Source organism: Hemitrygon akajei, chromosome 3 (genome assembly GCF_048418815.1).
Source record: "Hemitrygon akajei chromosome 3, sHemAka1.3, whole genome shotgun sequence".
Taxonomy (NCBI): domain Eukaryota; kingdom Metazoa; phylum Chordata; class Chondrichthyes; order Myliobatiformes; family Dasyatidae; genus Hemitrygon; species Hemitrygon akajei.
The window spans coordinates 94212054-94239539 of NC_133126.1; the positions used below are offsets into that span (position 1 = coordinate 94212054).

The window sequence follows — 27486 nt, forward strand, 5'->3', positions numbered from 1 at the left end:
CTCCAGCCCTTTACCTTTTCCACCTATTACCTCCCAGCTTCTTACTTCATCCTCCCTTCCCCACCCGGCTTTACCTATCACCTTCCAGCTTGTCCTCCTTCCCGTCCCACCACTTTCTAAGCTGCCATCTTCCCCCTTCCTTTCCAGTCCTGATGAAAATTCTTGGCCTGAAACGTTAACTGTCTATTCATTGCCGTAGATGCTGCCTTACCTGCCAGCGTTTTGTGTCTATTTCACTAGCATCCTTTGTGTCATTTCCCAGTTGAACCTGATGGAAATGTTGTGCCTTTTTCTCTACTTTTAAACAAAAATGGTCACTTGGCAGTAGTTGTCTTGGATCCTCCTCATATGGTGAGCTGTACTCTCATGACATGTGGAGCTGTTTGGAGGGAAGAAGAATGAAGAAGAGCGTGCAGAAGAGATTTACAAGGCTGTTGCTTGGACTGAGTTATAGGGAGAGGTTGGCCGTGTTGCATTTACACTTCTTGGAGTGCAAATGAATGAAACATGATTTTATAAACCTCTTGGAAGTTTATAAAATCAACCATAATCTTTTCTCAGGATTGGGGAGTCTAAAACTGGAGGGCACAGATACAGGACATGAGGGGAGAGATTTAAAAGAGACCTAAGAGATAACTTCTTTACACAGAGGATAGTGAGTACATTGAAAAAGCTGCCAGAGGAAGGGGTTGAGGCAGGTACAAATGCAAAACTTAAAAGGGATTTGGATGGGTACATAAAGGAGAGCAGCTTGGAGAGTGCAGGGCACCGGGAGGATGCTGTGGTTGGCAAGGTCTAGTTGGGCTGAAGGGCCTGTTTCTGTGCTGTGACGCTCTGATTCTCTGAATTGTGATCCACTAATGAAAGCATATGAACAGATTATACTGAATATTGGCAAGCATCTATTTAAATGTTTGTGTAGGAAGAGTGACGTTGAAAAATATTTAAAAACACAAAATGCTGGCAGAACTCAGCAGGCCAGACAGCATCTATGGGAGGAGGTAGTGACAACGTTTCGGGCGGAAACCCTTCATCAGGAGTCAATATTTGCTGGTTGATTTCTTTCAAAGTTTGCTCATTTCAGAAAATTGACCCTTGAACTGGTTTTACTTGTATGGCCAGGCTGTCATAGATAGAAAACGGGTTCCATTTTTGCAGAATTCTTGAATCAATTCTGTCCATAAATTGGAAAATACACAAAAATCATTCAAGTAGCCATATCTGCACGGCATTATTATGAATGGCATCAAAAACACACAAGATTACTAAACTGAAGAGAGAAAACTGGTTCAGTCATTAGGAACAGCTGTATGTAGAGCTTTGAATTTAATAATAATGGAGCTTGCTTGATACCGAAGTTGAACATCATAATCTATGTATGACTTGTAAATGTAACAGACTTATTGTTTGGTTTGAGATACTTTTGAGCACTTCTCTGATTTCAGATACTGTCACAAGCATTACGACTGGAGCAGGGATGGCAACAATGATGTGAGTACAAATAGTTCTAGTTCTAATTGTAAGGAACTTAGCACTCTGTCTTCCTCTATGGCAATGTGGAGTATGAGCACCAGAGATTATTGTTTTGCTGTCGGAGCAACATTAATTAGTCCTTGGCAGATTGGAACTCAGACTACTTACCCCCAACAGTTAATAAACAGCTTGTATGTTCAAGCCACCCCTTGGTTGACATTTTTCATAACTTTTTAAGTTCCAGGAGGGTATCAGAAGATTGGAAAACAGCTAACGTGACCCCCCTCCCCCTTTGTTTAAAAAGGAAGAAAGATAGAAGGCTAGTTATTTTAACATCAATGGTTAGAAAGGTGCTGGAGTTAATAAACAAGGCAATAACTAATTATTTAGCTAAATATAATCAACATGGTTTTATGAAAGGTAACTCATATTTGACAAATTTCCTTTTATTCCTTGTGGATATGGTGGAGAGCTGTTGGAAGAGAACCATTAAGTATAGTGTATTTAGATTTCCAAAAAATCATTTGACAGGGTGCTGCATAAGAGGCTCACTTATAAATTAAGAGTCCAAATTATTGGAGGAGGTGGTAGCATGGATTGAAATCTAATGTTGAAAAAGTTAAAATAAATGGGTCCTTTTTAAGCTGGACCCCAAGGATCCGTTTATAGAGCTGAATCATTTACTAATGACCTGGAAGGGGAACAAATGTAAGATTTCCAGATTTGCCAATGATAAGAAAGTAGGTGAAAGGGCATGTTGTAATGGAGATGTTGCAATTCAGCAACAGGATTTAGCTAGGTTGAGTGGTTGGGTAAACATCAACAACAAATGCAGATGCTGGCAATCTAAACTGAAAACAGATCTGTGGTACAAGAAACCGACTGAACATTTCAGGTCAAAGACTCTTCATCAGAACTGGGAAGGAAAGTGAAGAAGTTTCTAAAGCTGCAGGAAAGGTGGGAAAATGGGGTTACTTTATGACCATGGCAATAAGTTAGAAACAAGATTATCTGGGTAGTGAATAATGGGGAGCAGTTCAAAAGTGAGAACGTAGACAAAAGAATGTAACTGCAAAACAGGGAAGCATGTCCAGTAGGTCAACTTGGGCACTTTTCTCCAATCCCACAGAGGAAGATAAAAGTAGGGGAAAAGACAACAAACAAACTGGGTCAATATCACTGATACCTGAAATCACATTGTGGAATTCAGTACTGAGTCGAGAAAGCTGTATGGTAGTGAGGTGATGTTCTTAATGCTTGCATTAGGTTTCATTATAATATTGATTGGATGAAAACCTGTTGAGGATGTCATACATTTGGGTGAGAGGAATCAAAGCTGAATTAGTATATAAATGGAGAGAATCCAAATTCAGATTTATTATCACTGGGTTGTATGACATGAAATCTGTTGTTTTGTAGCAACTGCACAGTGTGAAAACATAAAATCAGTATAAATTACTAAAATAAATAGTGCAAAAATGTTACCCCCATCATCTACTTGTAAACCTGCTGGCTTATCCTCAGCTCTATCATACTGGTTCCCATCTTCCTGCCATATTATTTTAAATCACTCCCAACAGCTCTAGTAAATCTGCCACAAGAATATTGGTCCCCCTCAGATTTAAGTGCAACCCATCCCTTTTGTACAGGTCACACCTGCCCCAGAAGAGGTCCCAATTATTCAGAAATCTGAATCCCTGCTGCCTGCTCTAATTTTTCAGCCACGCATTTATCTGCCACTTCATTCTATTCCTGTCCTCGCTGTCACGTGGCACAGGCAGCAATCCCAAGATTACTACCCTTGAGGTCAGGACCTCCTCCCTTTTTCTACCCATGTTGTTGGTACCGATATGTATCACAACTTTGGCTGCTCACCCTCCCTTTTCAAGATACTGTGGACACATTCAGAAACATCGTGGATCATGGTACCTGGGAGGCGAACTACCATCCATGTTTTCTTTATGTGTACACACAATCACCTGTCTGTCCCACTGAGTATAGAATTCTCTATTACTGCTGCCATCCTCTTCAAATCCCTACCATACTGCACCACAGGGCCGGACTGAGTGCCAGAGGCACGGCTGCTGTTGCTCACCCCAGATATGTCATCTCCTTCCCCCCCCAACAACAGTACTCAAAATGGAATGTTTATTGTTGAGGGGACAGCCATGGGTGCTTTCCACTATCTGATGTCCCCCTGGCTTCTCCTGACACTCATTTATCTGTCTCCTTGTAGCCCTGGGGTAACTACCTCCCTGTAGCTCCTGTCTATCACTGCCTCACTCTCCCTAATAAGTCGAAGATCATCGAGCTGCAGCTCCGGTTCCCTAACGTGGCCTCTAAGGAGCTGCATCCTGTTGCACCTGGTACAGATGTGGCCATTGGGGAGGCTGCAAGTGTCCTGGAAATCCCACATCTGGCACCCAGAACAGAATACTGGCTCTGCAGATATTCTCTCAGCAGTTAATTCAAAAGAAAAAAATAAGGAATGAATTTATCTACTTACCTTGCCTCTGCCTGTTCTCACCAAAGCCTCATGGAGCCAAGGCCTTACAACTCTGACTCAGACTACTCCGATGACAAGTGCTCCCACAGTGACTGCTCCATGAGGCGGTACCTCTTTTATAGAGACTTGTGTTTTTAAAGCCAGACCTGTGCAGGAACGCTCCTGTTGTGTCTGTACAGTACTCCATTCAGAAACCTGATGGTGGAGGGCTTAAGCTGTTTCTGAATCATTGAGTTTGGATCTTCTGGCTGCTGTACATTCTCCCTGATGATAGTAATGAGAGGAGGCATGCCCCAGATGGTGAAGGTCCATAGAGATGAATGTTCGAGTGCATGAATTCCACAGTGTTCACAGACAAATACACGTAGTTGGTAAACAGCATTCTGGCTTCATTACAAAGGGGTTAGAGTTTTAAAAACTAGAGATGTTTAGTTAAATTGTACAGAGTATTGATGAGGCCATATTTGGAGCACTGTGCACGGTTTTAGTCCCCTTATTTAAAAGATGATATAGTGGAGATAATCCAAAGGAGATTCAGCAATCTGTTTCTTAGGATGAGAAGGTTCTCCTTTCAAGAGGGGCTGAAAAGTTTAGTTCTGTATTCTTTGGAGTTTATAAAAATGAAGAGTGATTTTATTCAAAATATAAGATCTTACGGGCTTGACTGGTAAATGTTAAGATGTTTTCATTAGTCACAGTGTCTTGAAAAAGGGGATATAGTTACAAGATAAAGAGTCCAGTCATTTAAAATTGAGGTATATGGAAATTTCTATTCTCAGAAGGCAGTGAATTTCTGGAATTCTCTGCCCCAAAGGATAGTGAAGGCCAAATCATTGGAAATATTTAAGCTGATTTGAAAGGTCTAGCAAGTTAAGGGCTATGGAGAACTAGCATAAAAGAGAAGCTTAGATCAGCCAAGTTCATATTGAATGGTGGATCAGGCTTGAGGAACCTGATGGTTCTGTTTTCTTGTGTTCGTATGTGCTTCTTTGCTGCATTCAGGGAAATGTCACGGGATATAAATGCAGTAAGTTCTTGTTGGATCTTCTTGGTGTTCACACAACACTGAATAGTGAATGGTTGCCTGTTTGACTTTTTCAAAACATTATCTCTTTGTTTCATTTAGGTATACCTCTCTTTACTTCGTATGTACCTTTCACCACCTGACATTCACTGTGTGGGACCAATCCGAATGGAGGTACCAGAACCACAGGCAAACCTGCAAGCAGCACTGAGAATACTAGAGGTGCACCACAACAAGCTAGACACTACAAAGGTACTGTCAGGGTGATTTTATACTCAGTTGCAAATGTCAGAAATCTCAGCTGACTAAAGAAGTTATTGCTCCAATATGCTTGTAATTCATATCCAGCATTGATTTTCAAATATGATTCAAGTTCACACTGCCTCTGCCCCATTTGCTGCTAAGGGTGCCCACTCTCCTGAACTATGTGACCTAATATTTTCAAAGTATTTGACACTGATAAGAGCAACCTATCTTTAGTGAACGTAAATATTTATATATACTTGATCTCCCATACATAGATTTGTACATATAGAATACAGATCAGCTCAATTCTGTGTCTCAGTTTGACATTTGGGATGCTTATGCAATGAGGATACTGCTGTTGTAAACCAGGGTTTGATGAGCAGTAAATGTATTCATTTCCCTAAGCCTTGCATATTATCTCTATGGTAGTGTTCCGATTTTCTGTCCTCGTGTACCACTTCAATTTCAATACCTAGATAATCTGTTGTATGCCTTTTATAGATTACCTTTAAGTTTATTTATGTTAACAGAACATGCTGATGATCTGTATACTTTATCAGTTTAATCAAAAACACAACAGGTTCTGCAAATGTTGCAACATACAAAATGCTAGGTGAACTCAGTAAGTCAGGCAGCATCTGTGGAAGGGAATAAACAGTCAGCATTTCAGGCCAGTACCCTTCATCAGGACTGGACAGAAAAGAGGAAGAAGGCAGAATAAGGCGGGGAAGGGAGGAGAAGGAGTACAAGCTGAGACCAGGTGAGGGGGAAGGGTGATAAAGGAAGAAGTTGGGATAGGGTGAGTGAAAGAGGTAAAGGTTTGAAGAGGACCTTCTGAAGTGTGTCATTTTTGTGACCCACTGAGAAATGTGGCTTTACTGGACTGAAAGGAAAGGGGGAGACGGTGGTGGGAGGGGAAGGAGTGCAAACAGGTGAAACCAGGGGCCAAGTGATAGGAAGAAGAGATGAGGGCTGAAGAAGAGGAATATGATGGGAGAGGACAGTAGACCATGGGAGAAAGGGAAGGAGGTGGGACACCAGAGGAAAGTGATAGGCATGTGAGGAGAAAAGAAGGGGTAAGAGGGAGCCAGATTGGGGAATAGAAAAAGGGGAAGAGGGAGAAATTGCTGGCAGTTAGAAAAATCAATGTTCATGCATCCATACCATCAAGTTGGGCGTTGCCCAGATGGAACATGAGGTATTGCTCCACTACCTGAGAGTGGCCACATTATGGCAGTAGAGGAAGCCATTGACCAACATGTCAGAAAGGGAATGGAAGCAGAATTAAAGTGGTTGGCCTTCAAAAAATTCTGCCTGTTGTGTGCAAACGGAGCGAAGGTGCTTAAGGATGCTCTGGGTAGACTCCAACCTGATAGCATGAGCATTAATTTCTCTAACTCATCATATCCTGGATTAAACTGATATATCATACTCCAGTAACCTCGGTGCTTACTAACAATCAAAGATCTCCCTTTTTTCGTTGATTTCGGGGTACCAGGCAAGGTTGTCCTCTTAGTCCATTATTATTTGATATTGTTTTAGAACCTCTGGCAATTGCTATTAGAGAATCACCGAACATTTTTGGCATTACTCGTGGATGGATATACTTAAGTTATCATTATACGCAGATGACTTGTTATTATATATTTCTGATCCTGAGAAATCCATTCCTGCAGTTATATCATTGTTAGCTCAGTTTAGTAATTTTTCCGGGTATAAATTAAATCTTAATAAGAGCGAATTGTTTCCCTTAAATAGACAGGTTCCAATTTATGGAAATTTACCTTTTAAATTAGTTAATGACTCTTTTATATACTTAGGGATTAAAATTACAAAAAACCATAAGGAGTTATTTAAGGTTAATTTTTTACCCTTAATTGATCAAATTAAATGTTTGTTCACTAAATGGTCACCATTATCTCTATCTCTGATAGGTCGGATTAATGCTATTAAGATGATTATTTTACCCAAGTTTTTATATATATTTCAAGCGGTACCAATTTTTATTTCGAAATCTTTTTTTGACAATGTTGATTCAAAAATTTCCTCATATATATGGCAGAATAAAAATCCTAGATTAGGTAAAAAATATTTACATAAGGCATGGAGGGAAGGTGGATTGGCATTGCCTAATTTTAGATTTTATTATTGAGCAGTGAATATCCGATATTTGATATGTTGGTTAAAGGATTGGGATTTATCTTTTAGCCCTCATTGGGTAAGTCTGGAAACTAAATCTGTACAAGGATTTTCATTGGGTTCTATTTTAGGGACTTCTCTTCCCTTTGCTCTTTCTAATTTGCAGAAACGAATTGACAATCCGATAGTCAAACATACTTTACGTATATGGTTTCAATTTTGGAAATTTTTTGGGTTGAATCAATTTGTTTTAACTATTCCTATTGTATCCAATTTCTTTTTTCATCCTTCTATTATAGACCAAGCTTATTCAGCTTGGAAGACTAAAGGATTACTATGATTTTCTGACTTATTTTTGGATAATTGTTTTATGTCTTTTGAACAATTATCTAATATAATTTGCCTAGATTTCATTTTTTTTAGATATTTACAGATTAGGAATTTCTTAAACACTGTACTTCCTACCTTTCCAAATTTTGAGCCTTCGGGTATTTTGGAGAATTTGTTAGAACTAAATCCTTTTCAGAAAGGTGTAATATCAAAACTTTACAATATAATTATGAAAGTACGTTCAGAGGCCTTCTATAAGATTAAAAATGATTGGGAAAGAGAACTTTATTATCCCTATTGAGAATTGGGATAAAATTCTTCAATTAGTTAATTCATCATCTATATGTGCTAAACATTCATTAATACAGTTTAAAGTTGTGCACAGGGCTCATATGTCCAAGGATAAATTGGCTCGTTTTTATTCCCATATAAATCCTATATGTGACAGATGTCATTCTGAGATAGCGTCTTTAACTCATATGTTTTGGTCATGTCCACTTTTGGAAAAATATTGGAAAAACATTTTCGATATTATTTCCACGATATTGAACATTGATTTACAATCTCATCCTATTACTGCAATTTTTGGTTTACCAATGATGGACTCAATCCATTTATCTTCTTCTGCTTGTCGAATGATTGCATTTCTTACATTAATGGCTAGAAGATCTATTTTGTTGAATTGGAAAGAAATTAATTCCCCTACCGTATTTCATTGGCTTTCTCAAACTTTGTTATGTCTAAATTTAGAGAAAATTAGAAGTGTTGTATTTGACCCTTCTATTAATTTTGAAAAGACATGGAGACCACTTATTCAATATTTTCATATGATGTAATTTGACCCTGTTCCAATCCTATTCGTTTTTTCGGTTTTGATTATACATATGTTGAGAGGATCGGAGTTGACGACACCGATGATTTTGTACTTTTTTAATAGATACTATAAACAGCCCATTATTTAATATATATTTTTTCCTTTTCTTTTTTTTCTCTTTATTAGCGTTAGGTTGTTAGATTAGTTTTTCTTAGGGTTAATTTTCTTTTCTTTTTCTCTTTTCTGTTTTTATATATGATATATCTAGTTTTGTTCTGTTTATATGATATTTGTATCATTCATGATTTGGGAAGACTTAACTATATTGTAATTATTGCTTGTGTATCCTTTCATGTTCAGTGTAACTTTGTAAGTTTGTAATCCCACTATCTATGTATTAATCTTATCATGTTGATATAATAATAATAATAATAATAATAATAATAGATTGAAAAAGAATTTCTCTAACTCATGGTAATTTCACTCCTCCCCCACCATCCACCTTCGCTCTTTCCAATCTTTCCATTCCCCAATCTGGCTTCCCTTTTACTCCTTCTCTTCTCCTTACCTGGCTGTCACCTCAACATGGTGCCCCTCCACCCATCCTTCCCTTTTCCCTGTGGTCCACTCTCCTCTCCTAATGGATTCCTTCTTCACCAGCCCTTTACCTTTTGCATCTACCACCTCCCAGCTTCTCAGTCCACCCCTCCCCCATCCACCCACTTTCTCCCTCTCCTGGATTCACATATCACCTGCTGTCTTGTACTCTTGCTCTCCCTCCTTGTCACCTTCTTGACCTACTGAGCTCACCAGCGTGTTGCTGTTTATCACTTTAAATGTGTTTTAATTTCTGTTCATAAATAAAGCTATATGGGCTGTCTATACTCTCGTTAAAAAACATGCACAAGAAGCTTATATTTAGATACATCTAGGAAGAAATTATAAAGAATAATATTTTATTTGTCTTGCAGGGCTGAATCATTACTGCTTTCTTACATGCTATGGATGCATTAAATTTCAGTATTTACGTGATTGACGATATACTCTATAAACACAATAGAAGCTAGTTACAATTACTATAAAAACACCAAAATAGTTTTCAGATCTTTATCTGAAAGGAATTCCACTAATCCAATTAGCCACAGTTCATGAAGTGCATGTCAGCAACCTGTCCATTTATTAGCCCCTTAGAATTGAATCTTAAACCGGGCTAATCCAAAATTTTCCAGATAAGGCTAACATCTGTCAATAAGAGTAAGCTTTGATGAAGCTCTCTAACATTTCATTGTGAGTTCTCACGTAAAGTGACTGTTTGCTATATAGTAGAATGGGTATTACATCAAAGTAAAATATTGGGTTTGGTTATAGTCATAGAGCAACATTGTTTCTGTAATGTTTCATAGGCTTTGAATCTGCTTCCTGCCAACACACAAATCCGGGAGATTCAGGTATTTCTGGAGAATGTTCTTGAAGGAAATGCTCAGAAACGACGCTCCAATCAAGTTAAGAAAAGTCTTCTTCATGCCGAATTCCTTCGTGTAAGTCATTAGATCTTGAGTGCAAAATAATCAAAAGTATTGCTTCAAAGTATTCCATATGCATGATGAAAATGTAGCATCCTCATCAACACAGTGATAAAATGAGTTTCTTAAACACAAAGTACACAAAGATGCTGTGGTCAAATCAACACGCTGGAGGAACTCAGCAGGTCGGGCAGCATCCGTGGAAACGAGCAGTCAACGTTTCGGGCCAAGACCCTTCGTCAGGACTGTCAAAGTCCTGATGAAGGGTCTTAGCCCGAAACGTTGACTAATGGTTTCCACGGATGCTGCCTGACCTGCTGAGTTCCTCCAGCGTGTTGTACGTTTTGAAAATGAGTTTCTTTCCTGCTGATTCATAATTTTCAAGTGTATCAAACAATATTTTATCTTTCTGAATGGATCCCTAATAGCTGAAGTTGACTGTAGTATAGCTGAAATTAAATACTTTTTCTGTTCATTATATCAGGAAGCACACGTTGAAGGCCAGGCATTCCCAATCAGATGCAGAAGGAAAGCTTTTAAAGTCCTATTCCAGTGACCACTAGTCAGCTTTTTCCAGTCATCCATTACAAAATATAAGTCATTTATTCAAGACTAATTTCAGGAGAATGTGTCTCTAGCCACAGGACTTCCATGAAGAGTGATTTTGAGTAGAGAACCTTTACACACTACTGCATCTAATTTGACCATCTCATCTGAAGATTCTGCTAGTTGACTAATGCAAAGAGGAGAAAAATTGTCTTATGGAAGTGGGAAGAGCTTCTCTTCAATTTGGATAGGCTGGGTTGGAAGAGTGATAATCTGTATTCACCTTACAATCCCTAACTTCAAAGTGTTTGGTGGTTAAAAGGTTTCCATATAGAACATAAGAAACAAAAACAAGGATAGGGACAGATGAAACTTTTGCTTTGGAGCATGTTGTAACAACTGTGCTTAGATCTTTTGCTGACAGGTGAACTGGCTAGACTGTCAGGTAACTTGCCCTTAAGGCCTCATATTCCACTGAGAAGCAACTTGCCAGATGACTGGTAAGGCTTAGTATCGTGCAGAAACCTTCTGATTACAGGTGACCCCCATATTACTGTTACTCTGGTAATAGAAATTCCCCTTCATGGAATTTGTGAGGGAAGAGGAAATAAATACATTTTTTTTAATTGGCCACATCGTGGGGGAGTGGTGGGAGAGACTGGAATTGTTGATATTTTGTCAACTTTATAAAAGGTAACATATATAAATGCAAATTCCATTCTTCATTATTTGATAGATCCAAGAGCAGAGGATTTACCATCAGGAGGTGAAATGCATCATTACCGAAGAGAAAGTTTGTCGAGTCTGCAAGAAAAAAATAGGAAACAGGTTTGATCACTAGATATCTGCCCTTAAGTTTATTGAACACTTAAATATTTATTTATATATATATATTTAAGTGTTCAATATCTATATATATAAATAAATTTATAGATACAGTTACATATTTATTAAAGTTTATTTAGTTAAGTAGTTAAGCTTGAAGTCACCAGTTTCTCCTCAGCAAATGATACTTTTTGTTCTGTGACCATTTAATCTGTGAATAACATCCAAATAAGAACGATAGATTTTTTCTTGAGAACTTATCCCAAAGATCAACTTGGGTAGTATAAGATCAAGGATGAAACTGATAGTCAAGGCTAGAACTAACCATGGATGATGAAGAACCAGAGACAATGAATTAACAGCATTGGATTAGAGGATTACTGCACAGGCTTTAAAGGTTTAGCTTTTCTGTTGTGCATACACCTTTCTATGTCCCCACAATTGCTCAAATGACTTAAGAGTGAAGGTTCTAAATTCAAGGAATATCAGTTTTACAACATTGAGAAATGAACTAGCAGAAATGGACTTGGAAAAACTTGAAGGTGAATTAATCTCAGAGTGATAGAATACTTCCATTGGGTTCAGGCTAAATATGTTTTCCACAAAGGCTGCCAAGTATAAAGCCTCCTTAAGTGATAACCAAAACAAAACAATGAAGCTTATAACAGGCATTTTGAGCGATTATCTTAGTTCTGTAATCAACAGGGATGAAATTACAAGGCCATTAAGGACATGAAAAGAATATTGACAAAATGTATCCAAAGTTTGATAAGTACTTAGAGACATGCAATGCAGAAACCGGCCCTAAGGCCCTGCAGGTCTAGTTGACCAAGGTTCTCATCCAAGCAGTCCAGTTGGCCCATATCCCTCTTTTTATACCTTTCCTATTGTGTACCTGTCCAAGTTGTTAATATACTTGCCTCAACCACTTCCTCTGGGAGCTCATTCCATATACTGACCATCCTCTGGGCGAAAACATTGCTCTTTGGGCTCCTATTAAATCTTTTCCCTCTCACCTTAAACCTTGTCCTCTAGTTCTTGAGTTCCCCAACTCTGAGCAGAAGATCATAAGCACTAATTCATCTATGTCCCTCCTGATTTTACTCATTCTCCTGCACTCCAATGAAAGAAGTCTCAACCTGCTCAACGGCTCTCCATAACTCAGTAACCTGAGCCCTACCAACATCTATCTAATTCTCATTTGTGCTCCTTCCAGATTAATGGCATCTTCCCAAAAGCAAATACTGTTTATTTCAAAGGCAGCCTCACTAATGTACTTGGAGCAAAAAGATGACTAAGGAAAAGAGTATGGCCTGTTAAAGTTTTCTTTGGCATTGAGGAATGTGAAAGGAGACTTAATTGAGATAAATGTTGGAAGGTGGGGATGACTGGTTTAGTAGGAAGGACAGCAGAGGTACAAAACCAGATGGAGTAGATTTTATAAGCACTTGACAACAGGGTTTAAGGAGAAATTATGAAAATACTTTCTGCCAAGTAGTGATGGGAGTCTGGAATTGCTGACTAGAAAGACACCATCATCAGATGTAAACAATATTTGGATTTGAACTTGGAAGAGCCATGACCACATGGCTGTCAATCACATGCTGGAAAATGGAATTAGTCTGGGTGGGCTTTTTCAGCAAGTTAAATGGTTTTCTGTGCTATAAATTTACAGTGATTCTGCTATCACTTGTCCAGACCCCTTCACACTTATCGGGCTTTTGTTTTTCTTTTGAAGCTTTACAACTTCAGGCTGACTTCATGGACTCCTGGGGACACACAGATAGAGTTTGGCTTTAGCTTTAAGGATGACCATACATCCAGCTGATACCAGGATTGTCCACATGTGAGAGGCTTTATCACAAGTCCTGATCAAAGTATTTTATGCAGATGCTGGAATCTGAACCGAAAAGTAAATTGCTGAAGGAACGGCAAAGTTCAGCAGCATCTATGGAGGGAACACTGACAGTTAGATAAAGGACTCAACCTGAGATATTGGCTGTCCATTTCCCTCCACAAATGTCACCTGAGTGCTGAATTCCTGTAGCAGTTGTATTTTGTGCAGAGTTGCCATTGTATAAAAGGGTGCAAGCTTATCATGCAGAGGGAGCGGTGTGTTGAACTGCCTTGTTGCAAGCACCATACTAGAGACCTGAGAGAAGGCCACTGCCTCTTCTCCAGCTAACTCAATGTTAACCTTTGCAATAGTGAGTATAGGCCTCAGGCGGCTCACCTGTAAAGCAAAGCACTTTGCTGTGAGCCCGAGGAGATTGAGGGATGCACAACCAAGAAATGTGAAGCAGTTTACACAAGCACAGAAATTGTCACATTCATTTTGTGGCTCTAGTACTATTTTCTTGATATGCAAAATATATAGCACCTTACAAGATAGTTAATTAGCACATAGATAAATCCCCAGGGCCTGACAAGGTGTTCCCTCAGATAGTGTGGGAGGCAAGTGCAAAAATTGCCAAAGCCCGAGTGGAGATAGATAAATCATCTTTAGCGACGTGTTATGTACCGGAGGAATGGAGGATAGACAATGTTGTTCTGCTGTTTAAGAAAGGCTCTAAATATAAACCAGCAAATTATAGGCCGGTGAGTCTGACATCAGTTACTGGAAGGTACTCTGAGGGACCAGATATGTAAGTACATTAAGGATAGTCAGCATGACTTCGTGCCACATTGACTAACCAATGTTAGAGAATTTTTTGAGTAAGTTACCAGGGAAGTTGATGAAGGCAAGATGGTGGATATTGTCCACATGGACTATAGCAAAGCTCAGGCCTAATAACTAAATTGTTATGGAAACAGCAAATAAGAATCCTTCTACATCTAAGTGCAGTGGTGTTCCTGAGTCTCCACCCGGGACTTGCATGACTGACAGTAGTGAAAACTGGGAGAAAGCTACTGACATGATGAAGGAAGCCATGAACACTACCAGAGATGGAGGACCTTCATTGCTGCCCTAATGGGCAGTAAGTAAGGACTTTAGCAGGCATTTGACAAGGTCCCGTAAGGGAGGTTGCTCAAGAAGGTTCAGTCATTGGCATTCAAGATGAGGTAGTAAGTTGGATTAGGCATTGACTTTGTGGTAGTACATGGTTGCCCCGCTGACTGTGACCAGTGGAGTGCAGCAGGGTCAGTGCTGGGTCCGTTGTTGTTTCCCATCTTTATCAATGATCTGGGTGATAATGTGGGTAACTGGATCAGCAAATTTGCAACTAAGATTGGGGGTGTAGTGGACAGAGATGAAAACTATCAAAGCTTGCAGCAAGATCTGGACCAGCTGGAAAAATGGGCTGAAAATGGTAGAGGAGTTTAATGCAGACAAGTGTGAGGTATTACACTTAAGTAGGACCAACCAGGGTAGGTCTTACACAGTGAATGGAGGGGCACTGAGGAGTGCTGTAGAACAAAGGGATCTGGGAATACAGGTCCAAAATTCATTGAAAATGATGTCACAGGTAGATAGAATTATAAAGAAAGTTTTTGGCCTTCATAAATCAAAGTATTGAATTGAATTGACTTTATTTCTTACATTCTTTGCATTCGTCTGAATGTGCAATGTGCGAATTATAGTAATCTGTAATAAATAGTATGTACATAAGATATACAACAGAACAGTCAATATAACATAGAAATACAATTGTATCAGGATGAGTTGATCAGTCTTGTGGCCTGGTGGAAGAAGCTGTCCCAGAGCCTGTTGGTCCTGGCTTTTATGTTGCAGTACCATTTCCTGGATGGTAGCAGCTGAAGCAGTTTGTGGTTGGGATGACTTGGGACCCCAATGATCCTTCAGGCCCTTTTTACACACCTGTCGCAGTAAGTGTTCTGAATAGTGGGAAGTTCACATCCACGGATGTACTGGGCTGTCTGCACCACTCTCTGCAGAGCCCTGCGATAAAGGGAGGTACAGTTCCCATACCAGACAGTGATACAGCCAGTCAGGATGCTCTCAATTGTGCCCCTGTAAAAAGTCCTTAGGATTTGGGGACTCATGCTAAACTTCTTCAGCAGTCTGAGGTGAAAGAGGCGCTGTTGTGCTTTTCTCACCACACAGCCAGTATGTACAGACCACGTGAGATCCTCAGTGATGTGTATACAGAGGAACTTGAAGTTGCTCACCCTGTGAACCACAGATACATTGATGTCAATAGGGGTGAGCCTTTCTCCATTCCTCCTGTAGTCCACAACAAGCTCTTTTGTTTTTGCGACACTGAGGGACAGGTTGTTTTCTTGACACCACTGTGTCAGAGTGATGATTTCCTCTCTGTAGGCTGCCTCATTATTATTTGAGATTAGGCCAATCAGTGTAGTATAATCTGCAAATTTAATTAGAGTGTGGGAGCTGTGGGTGGCACAGTCATGGGTGCACAGAGAGTAAAGGAGGGGGCCTAGGACACAGCCCTGCGGGGCTCCTGTGTTGAGGGGCAGAGGTGAGGGAGCCCACTCGTACCACCTGCTGGTGATCTGACAAGAAGTCCAGAATCCAGCTGCACAAGACAGGGTGAAGGCCGAGGTCTCTGAGTTTCTTGTCGAGCCTGGAGGGAATTATGGTGTTGAATGCTGAACTGTAGCCCAAGAACAGCATTCTCACATAAGTATCCCTCTTCTCTAGATGTGTCAAGCTGTGACTATTGCGTCATCTGTGAATTGGTTGTGTCAGTAGGCAAATTGTAGGGGGTCCAGTGTGGATGGCAGCATGCTGCAGATACTGTCCTTGATTAGCCTCTCAAAGCATTTGCTTATTATTAGGGTGAGTGCGACAGGACGTCAGTCATTCAGACATGTTACCTTGATCTTTTTAGGTACAGGGACAATGGTGGATGTTTTGAAGCAGAAGGGCACTCTACTCCAGGAGATGGATGTTATGTTGAAGTTGTATAAGATGCTGGTGAGGCCTGATTTGGAGTATTGTGTGCAGGTTTGGTTTGGTCATGTACCTACAGGAAAGATGTAAGTAACGTTGAAAGAGAAGAAAAAATTTACAAGGATATTGCCAGGTCTGGAGGACCTGAGTTATAGGGAAAGATTGAATAGGTTAGGACCTTATTCCTTGGACAATTGAAGATAGTGGGATGATTTGATAGAGGTATACAAAATTATGAGGGATATAGATAGGGTGGGTGAGACTGCAAATAGAGGTCATGGATTAAGGGTGAAAGGTAAAAAGTTTAAAGGGAACATGAGGAGAAACTTCTTCACTCAGAGGGTTGTATAAGCAGTGTATATAGAACCATAGTAACATAGATGGTAGGGTTATGGAGTGCTATGGTTCTGGTGTAGGTCGGTGGGAATAGGCAATTTAAATAGCTTGACATGTACTTGATGGGCCGAAGGGCCTGCTTCTATGACAATGACATTGAAAAGGCAGGCCAATGGGCATTATTAGAGACAATGATAAATCTGCTTTGGGTGGTAGTGTAACATGCAAGAGAATTTATTTCACAGCTGATCCAGATGTTTTTAGGCTGGCTTAAGCTAATAGTCTGAAGCAGAACCAAGAATTTAAATTTAAATTCCTTAACCTTAAAGTTTTACTTTGACAATAAGAACTTGTATTTTTATCGCATTTTAATGCAGCAGAATTTCACAAGAACTTTTTCAAACAAAATTCACGCCCTTAAGCATTTTGAGTTTCAAAAGTCAAAGTGAATTTATTATCAAAGTGAATATATGTCACTATATACAACCCTGAGATTCATTTTCTTGCAGGCATACTCAGTAAGTTCAAGAACTATAATAGAATCAATGGAAGACTGTACCCAACAGCACAGACAGACACAACAAATCGTGCAAATGCAAAAGAGAAAAGAAAGGAAGAAAAAAGAAGTGGATGAATGGATAGATAGATAAATAAGCAATAAATATCAAGAACATGACATAAAGAGTCCTTGAAAGTGAGTCCATAGGTTGTGGGAACAGTTCAGTGAAGTTATCCCCTCTAGTTCAAGAGCCTGATTGTTGAGGGGTATAAATGTTCCTGAACCTGGTAGTATGATTCCTGAGGCTCCTATAGCTTCTTCCTGGTGGTTGTGAGGGTCCCTGATGATGGATGCTGCTTTCCTGCGATAGTGCTCCATGTAGATGTGCTCAATGGAGGGGAGAGCTTTGCCCTTGATAGACTGGGCCATATCCACTAATTTTTCTAGGATTTTCTGTTCAAGGGCATTGCTGTTCCCATACCAGGCCGTAATGGCAAACAGTCAATATAGGTGGAGACGTATGAAGATTTAGAGAGGGAATTCTAAATTTTAACAGTGGTAACTGAATGCATGGTAGATTTCAGATCCTCAAGAGGCCAAAATTGGAGAGGCAAAGGTATAAGGGTGGAGTTGTTTGGTGAGGGCTGAAGAGAGGCAAGGTGGAAGTGTTGATGATGTTTTTGGCTCTGAAAGAGGTTGTAGTGATAAGGAGGAGTGAGGGATTTGGAAACATGAATGAGAATCTTAAAATCTGGATGCCCATTGATGGGAAATTGATGTCCGTCGGTAAACTTAGGTAATACGTGAACAAGAATCTGCAAGTTAGGATATGGACAAAAGCTCTTAATTTCTGTGAAACTAAGGCAACAGATCCTTACAGGCTGCTAACGCAAGGAATTATTCTATTGGGTCCATGGCCTCCTCCCCATTAAGTTAAATGTTTCTTTCATCAGTGAAATGGTACAGATGGTAGCTCTTCAATAATGTTCAAGCATTTCATGTCAAAGTTTGAAGCTAGTAACAGATATGGTTTCCATGGAGATGGTGTTTGTTCAATTGTGAAGCTGTTCCTGCATACAATACTGAATTCTGAACAAGGTGGTTTTAAAAGTTTTGGTTAGCCATGTTATGAATGTAAATGGTTCTCATTATTCAATATTGTAACAGCAATGAAAATGAGTTCCATAATGAGTTCAGCATTGCATTTGCAAAATAGACCCTTAGTCACTGAGCAGCCAGATTAAATGAATATTGGAAGCCTTCAAAAAAAGTGAGTACCGTACTTGTTGACGAGCATAAAGCCAGCAAAGCTGCTTTCAACCACCTCATAAATACTCATTATTATTCAAAGGACATGAGCTTGCTTCACATTATCAGAAGCAAGGATGACCAGCCTATATATTAATTGTGTTACATTTTATTTGTCCTGATTTTTCAAACTTGCTCTCTAATGACCCTCACTATCATGTGTTTAGAATGCATGAATGGATCTTGTATTTATGTATGCAGTATCAGAATGTACAGATAACATCTTTGCACGCTGTAACCATCATACACATATAAACACCAAAGCATAACCCACATACATATCCTGTTTTTAATATCTACTGAACCGCTGCCAGCAACTCTTCACTGCCTGTGTGCTGAGGTGTTGTGAGGAACTGCCAAGTCACCAAGGGGAAGTATTAACAAACCAGTCCTGACCTGGTGTTTGTCAAAGTTCTGCATTTCTTTATTTTTATTTCATGCCTATGGCATTGTTATATTTACAAAATATGTTGAGTCACAGGTGGATTTTTTAAGGGTTAGAGATTCGTTTTATTTGTCACATGTGCATTGAAACATACAGTGAATTGTGAAATTTGCATCGATCAAATAGGCGAGGATTGATTGGGCAGCCCACAAGTGTGGTCATGCTTCCAGCACCCACATAGCGTGCCCATGACTCACTATCCCGAACCATAGAACCAGAGAACATTACAGCACAGTACAGGCCCTTCAGCCCTCTATGCTGTGCCGTCCCATATAAAAAAAGTACTAAACCCACACTACCCCATAACCCTCTATTTTTCTTTCATCCATGTGACTGTCCAAGAGGCTCTTAAATACCCCTAATGTTTTAGCCTCCACCACCATCCCTGGCAAGTCATTCCAGGCATTCACAGCCCTCTGTGTTAAAAAAAAAAGCTTACCCCTGATGTCTCCCCTGAACTTCCCTCCCTTAATTTTGTACATATGCCCTCTGGTGTTTGCTGTTGGTGCCCTGGGAAACAGGTACTGACTATCCACCCTGTCTATGCCTCTCGTAATCTTGTAGACCTCTATCAAGTCCCCTCTCATTCTTCTACGCTCCAAAGAGAAAAGTCCCAGCTCTGCTAACCTTGCTTCATATGACTTGTTCTCCAAACCAGGCAACATCCTGGTAAATCTCCTCTGCACCCTCTCCATAGCTTCCACATCCTTCCTATAATGAGGTGACAAGAATTGAACACAATACTCTAAGTGCGGTCTCACCAGAGATTTGTAGAGTTGCAACATGACCTCTCTACTCTTGAACTCAATCCCCCTGTTAATGAAGCCTAGCATCCCATAGGCCTTCTTAACTACCCTATCAACCTGCGCAGCAACCTTGAGGGATGTATGGATTTGAACCCCAAGGTCCCTTTGTTCATCCACACTCTTAAGTAACTGACCATTAATCCTGTACTTAGTCTTCTGGTTTGTCCTTCCAAAATGCATCACCTCACATTTAGCCGGATTGAACTTATGCTCTGGAATATGTGAAGAAACCAGAGCACCTAAAAGGAACCCACGCCGTCACAGGAAGAACGTACAAACTCCTTAGGTGCAGCAGTGGGAATTGAACACTGATCAGTGATTGCTGTCCCTGTAATATTGTTATACAAACCATTGTGCTACTGTGGTACTTTGCTAGTTTAACAATTCATACTGATGTGCCTACACGCCATGTGCTACAACTTTTCTAATAAGCCTTTTCTAATATGTGGCATCTTTTCAAAAGATTTGTGAAAGTCCATTGTACACACATCAATTACATTATCCTCATTAATTCTTACCTGCTACCTCATCAAAAATTTCTGTCAAATTGGATAAACATGATGTGCCCTTAAGAAACCTACATTGATTTGCCTTAATTAACTTATTTACTCCAGATGGCTATCAATCCTGTCCCAGATTAATGTTTCTAACCACTTTCCCACTCCTGATCTTAAACTTGTTGCCCAGAAATTATTAAGGTTATGTTTACTTCCTTTTTTAAGCAAAGAAGTAACTTACCCCATTCCTAGTCAAAAGCTCCAGGAAAACACAATGATGAAAAATAGTTTTATATATAAGTTGTTTATAAAATAAATCTGTCATTGCTGTATGATTTTTGGAAAATTAATTGTTGATTTCATTCAATGACAATAGAATACCTTATTTTTACTTCCTTAGATTTTGAATGATCCAGTGGAAAACATTTTCCCTTATTGACACCAACAATATAATTGAATGTTCTCATTATGTCCACATCCCCCCCCCCCATGAACTTGCACCAGTCCTATGAGTTTGATTTTGTTTCCTGCTACAACAGCACAAGGCACAGCTTCCTCTCTTGATGCCTTACATCCCATTTACCTCCACATGCCATCAGTCCCTCCTTGAGAGCAATCAGATGCACATTCAGTAATGCACATCTGGTAGGTGAAATCCACATCATTCACTGTTGCTGAGATAGTAGGAAGGGGATGGTTGGTTCATGTCTGACAAAGAGCCACGATAGAGAGGTTTGAAGACTGAACTAGTCATGGGATATGTGAGTCATCAACCCAAGCACTGGGCAGGTGGGGTTGGCTGTGGAGTGCTGAGTTTGAACTGTAAAACAATGTGGTGGTCTAAAAGTGGCCTGTGAAAGCCATTGTTAAACTTACTTCCTGCAACACACAAAAGCAGATTACAGTAATTTGCACTGGAGCATTTAATTGATATTTTACTGTGGGATTGAGTTTCAAAATATAAGCCTCTTTGACAAATATAGAAGGCCTTAATTCTACATTTTGCTGCTTTAAGAGTGTTGCAGTATTATTTGATGAGGAATAAAAATATTGTGATTGCTAAATATTTCTGAGTTGTATCACTGCTCAGAAGCAGAGATAGATAAGAGTTATCGGGAGGTAGTCACACCGAAAAGACAGGAGGTAGGCAAATGGGTGACAGCCAAGAGAGGCGGGGGAGCAGACAGAGAGAGAAGAGCACCCCTGTGGCCGTTCCCATCAAAAATAAGTATACCGTTTTGGATACTGTTGGTGGGGATGACCTACCAGGAACAAGCTGCAGTGGTCCTGTCTCTGGCACTGAGGTTGGACCCTCAACTAGGAAGGGGAGGAGGGAAGAGAAGAGAGCGGTATTGATAGGGGATTCTATAGTCAGGGGGGCGGATAGGAGATTTTGTGGGGAAGATCGGGAGTCTCGGATGGTATGTTGTTTCCCTGGTGCCGGGGTCCGAGACATCTCAGATCGGGTGCAGGTTATTCTCGAGAAGGAGGGCAAGAATCCAGATGTTGTGGTCCATGTAGGGACCAACGACGTGGGTAGGATGAGTGAGGGGGTCCTGCGTAGGGAGGTCAGGGAGTTAGGTGTGAAGCTGAAGAGCAGGACCTCCAGGGTAACAATCTCAGGATTGCTACCTGTGCCACGTGCGAGTGAGGCAAGGAACAGAAAGATTATAAAGATTAATGCGTGGCTGAGAGGATGGTGCAGGAGGGAGGGCTTCAGGTGTGTAGATAATTGGGCTTTGCTCCAGGGAAGGTGGGATCTGTTCCGAAGGGACGGTTTACATCTAAACTGGAGCGGTACTAACATTCTTGCAGGGAAGTTTGCTAGTGCTTCTTGGGGGGGGGGTTTAAACTGAATTTGCAGGGGGCGGGGATCCAGAATGTGAGAGAGGATAGCGAGAGGAAGAATAAAGGACAGGTGGGGACTACACGGTTCCGGAATATTAAGTGTGTAGTAGAGAAAGGTGAGGCGGAACAAGTGATAAGGAGGACACATGTACAGAGGGATGGTCTGACGGAGCATGGAGTTAAATGTGTTGAAAGAATAAGTAAATTTAGGAAGGACAACAAAATTCTAGGGGTTTATAGCCCAATGGGAGTTCGGGGAGCTGGGTTAAGCACAATAGGCAGCGATTCAAACAGAGAGAGGAGAAATGGGCTAAAAATTCTATATCTGAATGCACAAAGTGTCAGAAATAAGGCGGATGAGCTTGAAGCTCAGGTGCGAATGGGTAACTATGATATTGTTGGGATAACGGAGACATGGCTGCAGGGAGATCAGAACTGGGAAATGAATGTACAAGGGTATACGTGCTATCGTAGGGACAGAAATCTGGGCAGAGGGGGTGGGGTGGCCCTGTTGGTGAGGAATGAGATTCAGTCCTTTGCAAGGGGGGGACATAGGGTCAGGAGAAGTAGAGTCTGTGTGGATAGAACTGAGAAACAGTAAGGGCAAAAGGACCCAAATGGGTGTTGTCTACAGGCCACCAAACAGTAGCATGGATATTGGGTGCAAGTTGAATAGGGAGTTAACATTGGCATGTGGCAAAGGTAATGTCGCAGTAGTTATGGGGGATTTCAACATGCAGGTGAACTGGGAGAATCAGGTTGGTGCTGGACCACAGGATAGGGAGTTTGTAGAGTGCCTATGGGATGCATTCTTAGAACAGCTTGTACGAGAGCCGACCAGGGACAAGACTTTTCTGGATTTAGTGTTATGTAATGAACAGGATTTGATAAGCGATCTTGAAGTAAAGGAGCCATTAGGAGGTAGTGATCATAATATGATGTTTTTATCTGCAATTTGAGAAGGATAAGGGCAGCTCGGAGGTGTCAGTGTTGCAGTTGAACAGGGGAAACTATGGAGCCATGAGGGAGGAGCTGGCCAAAGTTGACTGGATGGATAGCCTAGGAGAAAAGACAGTGGAACAGCAATGGCAGGTATTCTTGGGAGTAATGCACAAGATGCAAAATCAGTTCATCCCCCAGAGAAGGAAGGATTCAAAGGGGGGAAAGGGGCCACAGTGGTTGACAAAGGAAGTCAGAGATTGCATAGCATTAAAAAAAAGGAAGTATGACAGAGCTAAGGTAAGTGGGAGGACAGATGATTGGGAAGTTTTTAAGGAACAACAGAACTTAACTAAAAAGGCAATACGGGGAGAAAAAATGAGGTACGAACGCAAGCTAGCCAGGAATATAAAGGAAGATAGCAAAAGCTTTTTTAGGTATGTGAAGAGAAAGAAGATAGTTAAGAACAATGTTGGGCCCTTGAAGAATGAATTGGGTGAAATTGTTATGGGAAACAGAGAAATGGCAGAAGAATTTAATGAGTACTTTAGATCTGTTTTCACTAAGGAAGACACAAGCAATCTCCCAGATGTATGGATGGACCAAGGACATAGGGTAACAGAGGAAATGAAACAGTTTGACATTAGGAAGGAAATGGTGCTGAGTAGACTGATGGGACTGAAGGCTGACAAATCCCCAGGTCCAGATGGTCTGCATCCTAGGGTACTAAAGGAGGTGGCCCTGGAAATTGCGGATGCATTGGTAATCATTTTCCAATGTTCCTTAGATTCAGGATCAGTTCCTGAGGATTGGAGAATGGCTAATGTTATCCCACTTTTTAAGAAAGGAGGGAGGGAGAAAACAGAGAACTATCAACCTGTCAGTCTGACATCAGTGGTGGGGAAGATGCTAGAGTTCATTATTAAGGATGAAATAGTGGCATATCTAGATAGCAGTGATAGGATTGGGCCGAGCCAGCATGGATTTACCAAGGGTAAATCATGCTTGACTAATCTATTGGAGTTTTTCGAGGATGTAACCAGGAAGTTAGATGGGGGAGATCCAGTGGATGTAGTGTACCTTGATTTTCAGAAGGCATTTGATAAGGTCCCACATAGGAGATTGGTTGGTAAAATCAAAGCTCAGGGCATCGGGGGGAAGACATTGACATGGATAGAAAACTGGTTGGCAGATAGAAAGCAAAGGGTAGCGGTGAATGGGTGTTTCTCGGAATGGCAGGTGGTGACTAGTGGGGTGCCACAGGGCTCGGTATTGGGACCACAGCTATTTATAATTTACGTCAACGATTTAGATGAAGGCATTGAGAATAACATCAGCAAATTTGCTGATGATACTAAGCTGGGTGGCAGTGTGACATATGATGAGGATGTTAGGAGAATTCAGGGTGACTTGGATAGGCTGGGTGAGTGGGCAGATACTTGGCAGATGACGTTTAATGTGAATAAGTGTGAGGTTATCCACTTTGGGAGTAAGAACAGGAAGGCAGATTATTATCTGAACAGTGTAGAGTTAGGTAAGGGAGAAATACAAAGAGATCTAGGAGTACTTGTTCATCAGTCACTGAAGGTGAATGAGCAAGTGCAGCAGGCAGTGAAGAAGGCTAATGGAATGTTGGCCTTTATTACAAAGGGAATTGAGTACAAGAGCAAGGAAATCCTCTTGCATTTGTACAGAGCCCTGGTGAGACCACACCTGGAGTATTGTGTACAGTTTTGGTCTCCAGGGTTAAGGAAGGACATCCTGGCTGTAGAGGAAGTGCAGCGTAGATTCACGAGGTTAATTCCTGGGATGTCTGAACTGTCTTGCGCAGAGAGGTTAGAGAGACTGGGCTTGTACACGCTGGAATTAAGGAGATTGAGAGGGGATCTGATTGAAACATATAAGATTATTAAGGGATTGGACAAGATAGAGGCAGGAAATATGTTCCAGATGCTGGGAGAGTCCAGTACCAGAGGGCATGGTTTAAGAATAAGGGGTAGGTCATTTAGGACAGAGTTAAGGAAAAACTTCTTCTCCCAGAGAGTTGTGGGGGTCTGGAATGCACTGCCTCGGAAGGTAGTGGAGGCCAATTCTCTGGATGCTTTCAAGAAGGAGCTAGATAGGTATCATATGGATAGGGGAATCAAGGGATATGGGGACAAGGCAGGAACCAGGTATTGATAGTAAATGATCAGCCATGATCTCAGAATGGCGGTGCAGGCTCGAAGGGCCGAATGGTCTACTTCTGCACCTATTGTCTATTGTCTATTAATGAATATGCTCAAAAATGGTCTAGGACTCTATTAAATTAAAGCAACTAGTATATTGATATCAAGCTTAGTCCTGCTGGGTAAATTGTTGGCAGGAGGACTACCTTTTCTGAGCATGTGGAATTTCAATTTCAGTTCAATTTCTTGAACTGTTGTATACATATTTATCTTAATTTTATTCCAATTTATAGATACTACATTCAGAGAAGGGGATTTTGGTCTACTTGAAAGACATGCTGGAATCTAAGACTTTACTATGTGTAAAGTATCTGAATAAATGTGTATAGGTTTTTGGGCTAAATTTGAGATTGCCCATCAGAACATTGGAAGAGTGATGGGTTCTAATTTTCTATTATTGTATAGTAATCTCTTTTGGGAGACACTGTTAATTCATACTACTGACTTATGCTTATTAATAACTAAAGAATCAATGTTGGCACAGATTCAGTTAGTCAACATAGTACCTGGTGTTGGAACATGACGATCATGGTCAGAAAATAGTAAGTTAAGGAGAAAAACAGCAACATAATAATAGCAGGCGATCTGGATGATATGGTGGTCAATTAAATATTTCACTTTGTCTTTCAGTTTATATCCTACCCCAATTTAAAGAATTAAATGCAAATTAAGTTGCTTTTTCCAATTTGTGTTATTTTTAAATGCTTTTCTCCTCTTCAGATTGGTTACTTAAAGTTGTTTCTCTTCTTCTAGTGCCTTTGCCCGTTATCCCAATGGTGTTGTGGTCCATTATTTCTGCTGCAAAGACCGAAATGTTTGTCCCACAGAGACGTGAATGTGCAAGCTCATTTGAAATGCAGGAATCTATTTGCTGTCTAGATAGACAGTTGGAAAACATGGAGGCTTGAGAAGGCGCCTGCCTTTCACTGAAGGAGGAGCAACTGTTGGACAAATGGCACGCACACTGTTACACTGTTGGCGTTAATAATTACATTAATAATTGTGTATATACTGGCATGTTGGCTTTCTGCTTACATTGGGGTATTAGTGTAAAACTGGAAGCTGTTTCATGTGTAAAGTTGTATAGTAAACTTGTGCCACTTTATGAAAGACAGTTGCACTACATGATGGTAAACCCCAGGGTATGAAAGCACTGTGCTCTGAAGTACTTTGTTAAAGGGGCTATTGACTTTTAGCCTGACCAGGGATTAAATCTCTTCAAAGCAAGATGACATTTTGAGTATTGTTCTCATTTACGTTATATCTTGTTTCAAGCCCTCAGCTCATAGCACTTCTGGTTTGTAACACCCTGATTTTTATTTCCACGTGATATTTGCTTTGAGTGTGTGCCTTCATCTAACAAGAAAAACTATGAAACTCCCAAAAGTGTTGCATTGCACAGAATAATCTACTTACCTGTACTGTGCTCCATTTGGAGTTCGTCCTGATGCTATAAAATACATTTAATGATCTTTCTATTTAAGATCTTGAAACTGTAAATGTTAAATTTGGGTAAATATACTTAGAACCCAAAATTTTGAAATGCTGAACATTTCTTGTATGTCTTACCATTTTGTATTTTTTCACTTTAACATCCAACTTAATAAAACAACAGTACAGAATCATTTCCCACCTGTTCTCCAGTTTGGGTGGAACTCGTGATGCTGCAGTTGATATGATTCCCTCTCTCCTCTCCCTACATTTCCACTTTAGAACAGAATTCTTGCAGTTGAATGCCACCATACAGTACTGTGCAAAATTCTTAGGCTGCTTAGATTTTTTATATTGTTTCAGATGGTGTGGTCTCTGCAAATCCCTGATCGCAACATCACTGAGGCTGTCTGGGATTACCTGGAGAGACAGAAGCAAGCGAGACAGTCTGCAAAAGAACTCTGGCAGTTCTCCAAGATGCTTGGAACAAACTACCAGCTGACTTTCTTATAAAACTGCATAACAGAATACTTAAGAAAATTGATGCAGTTTCAAAGGCAAAGGATGGTCACACCAAATATTGATTTGATTTAGTTTTTTTTTACTGATCACTGTTCTTTATAGTAATTTTTTTGATATTTAGAAACTTTTAATTTCATTATTTTTGAAAGCCACTTTACAGAAGTGTTTTACATGTGCCTAAGCCTCTTGCACAATACTGTACATCCAGGATGAAAAGAACACATGTAAACCAGCTTCAGTTAGGAAGTCACCCAACCATAGTTATTTCATAAACACTCTACTGACTAGTGGTTGAGGTTTCAGAGTATCACTGCAATTGTGTTCT

At 40.3% G+C, this 27486-nt stretch overlaps 1 protein-coding gene across 1 annotated transcript in view; it reads left to right on the top strand.

The window, feature by feature from the left end:
* The window catches only part of vps39 (VPS39 subunit of HOPS complex), a 123256-nt gene extending 96423 nt beyond the window's left edge, over positions 1 to 26833 (top strand). Inside the window, exons 21-25 of the mRNA XM_073040368.1 lie at positions 1446 to 1491; positions 5106 to 5255; positions 9936 to 10070; positions 11338 to 11429; positions 25962 to 26833. Of these exons, the coding sequence (XP_072896469.1) occupies positions 1446 to 1491; positions 5106 to 5255; positions 9936 to 10070; positions 11338 to 11429; positions 25962 to 26043 (505 nt within the window). The 3' untranslated portion in view covers positions 26044 to 26833. The remainder of the gene's footprint in view (positions 1 to 1445; positions 1492 to 5105; positions 5256 to 9935; positions 10071 to 11337; positions 11430 to 25961) is intronic.
* The last annotated feature ends 653 nt before the right edge of the window (positions 26834 to 27486 follow it).